The sequence below is a fragment of the Euprymna scolopes genome, chromosome 14, assembly GCF_053919585.1.
Source record: "Euprymna scolopes isolate OS-2025 chromosome 14, ASM5391958v1, whole genome shotgun sequence".
Classification (NCBI taxonomy): domain Eukaryota; kingdom Metazoa; phylum Mollusca; class Cephalopoda; order Sepiida; family Sepiolidae; genus Euprymna; species Euprymna scolopes.
This window is the reverse complement of record NC_136495.1, coordinates 94,916,844-94,918,125: the sequence shown is the minus strand read 5'-3', so window position 1 is coordinate 94,918,125 and position 1,282 is coordinate 94,916,844. Positions and strand designations below refer to the sequence as shown.

The 1,282-nt window shown below is 42.0% G+C and overlaps 1 protein-coding gene across 1 annotated transcript; it reads left to right on the top strand.

The window, feature by feature from the left end:
* The first annotated feature begins 258 nt into the window (after window positions 1–258).
* LOC145292781 (uncharacterized) lies at window positions 259–774 on the top strand. Its single transcript, XM_080138820.1, has one exon. The coding sequence runs from the start codon at window positions 259–261 to the stop codon at window positions 772–774; it is 516 nt and encodes a 171-aa protein (XP_079994946.1).
* Window positions 775–1,282: the final 508 nt, after the last annotated feature.

Sequence of the window (1,282 nt, the reverse complement as noted above, 5' to 3'; positions counted from 1 at the left end):
GTGAAGTGTCTCGTGCTCCTCGACAACCAGAAAATTGTCTTCCAGATCGACACAGGAGCAACCATCAACACATTCTCTGCAAAGTTTGCGAATAAAATAAAACCATACAATGGGCTTCTGACGATGTGGAATAAGTCCCTTATGAAACCATAGGAATATTTCACAAAAATGTTAAAACCGTAAAATTCAGTGGAGTTTGTCATATTCAAAGATGAGGATGATTGTCAGCCTCTTCTACGCCTACCTACAAGCACGCATATGGGCCTAGTTGGGATAAAACAGCAGAATTTCCATCATGTTACGGTGATTAATATAGACAAGGACTATCAAGAAGAGTTTGATGGAAAATTGGGAACGCTACCAGGAGTAGCAGCCCTACAACTTAAGCCAGATGCTATTCCAGCTATAATGGCCAACAGGAGGACACCTGTGGCGATACGATCAGAACTTAAGAAGGAACTGAACAGACTGACAAAACTGGGAATCATTGAGTCAATGAAAAAATCTACTCCATGGGTCAGCCAAATGGTCCTCACAAGAAAAGAGAATGGAGCCTTAAGAATATGCCTGGACTCTCATGAACTCATGCGAGAACACTACATCGTGCCTATCCTCAAGGATACCCTCCACAACATGAGGGATGCAAAGATATTCACCAAGGCAGATATATCTTCAGGATATTGGCACGTTGAACTTGATGTTGCCTCTAGCAATTTGACCACATTCCACCATGTTTTGGTCGATACCGTTGGCATCAACTACTCTTTGGTCTAAACTTGGCAGCCAAAATATTTCAAAGAAAGCTGGTAGGACAATTCCAGGACATGAAAGGAATCATCATCATTACTAACGACCTGGTGGTTTATGGAACTAACCAGGAAGAACACGACTTCACAGCCTTCTCAGTAGGATAGACAGTAGGGATAAAGCTAAACCCGAAAATTTTAAAACAGGTCTAGATGCTATCGTTTTCATGGTGCATCACATCATCAAGGAGCGTATAATGGTTGACCCAGAAAAAGTCAGAACCATGACTGACATGCTGGCCTCAGAAGCTATTGGAGACCTGTGAAGATTTCTCAGCATAATAAACTATGTCGGGAAATTTATCCCCAACCTCACGACAATCTTAAAGCCCCTCCAGGACTTAACAAAAAAAAAAATGTCATATGGACATGGTCAGAGGCACAGCAAAATACAGCCAAAGACATGATAAGCAAAGCGTCAGTGCTCTCCTACTACAACCCTCTTAAGGGACTCACATTTGAAAATGATGCATGTG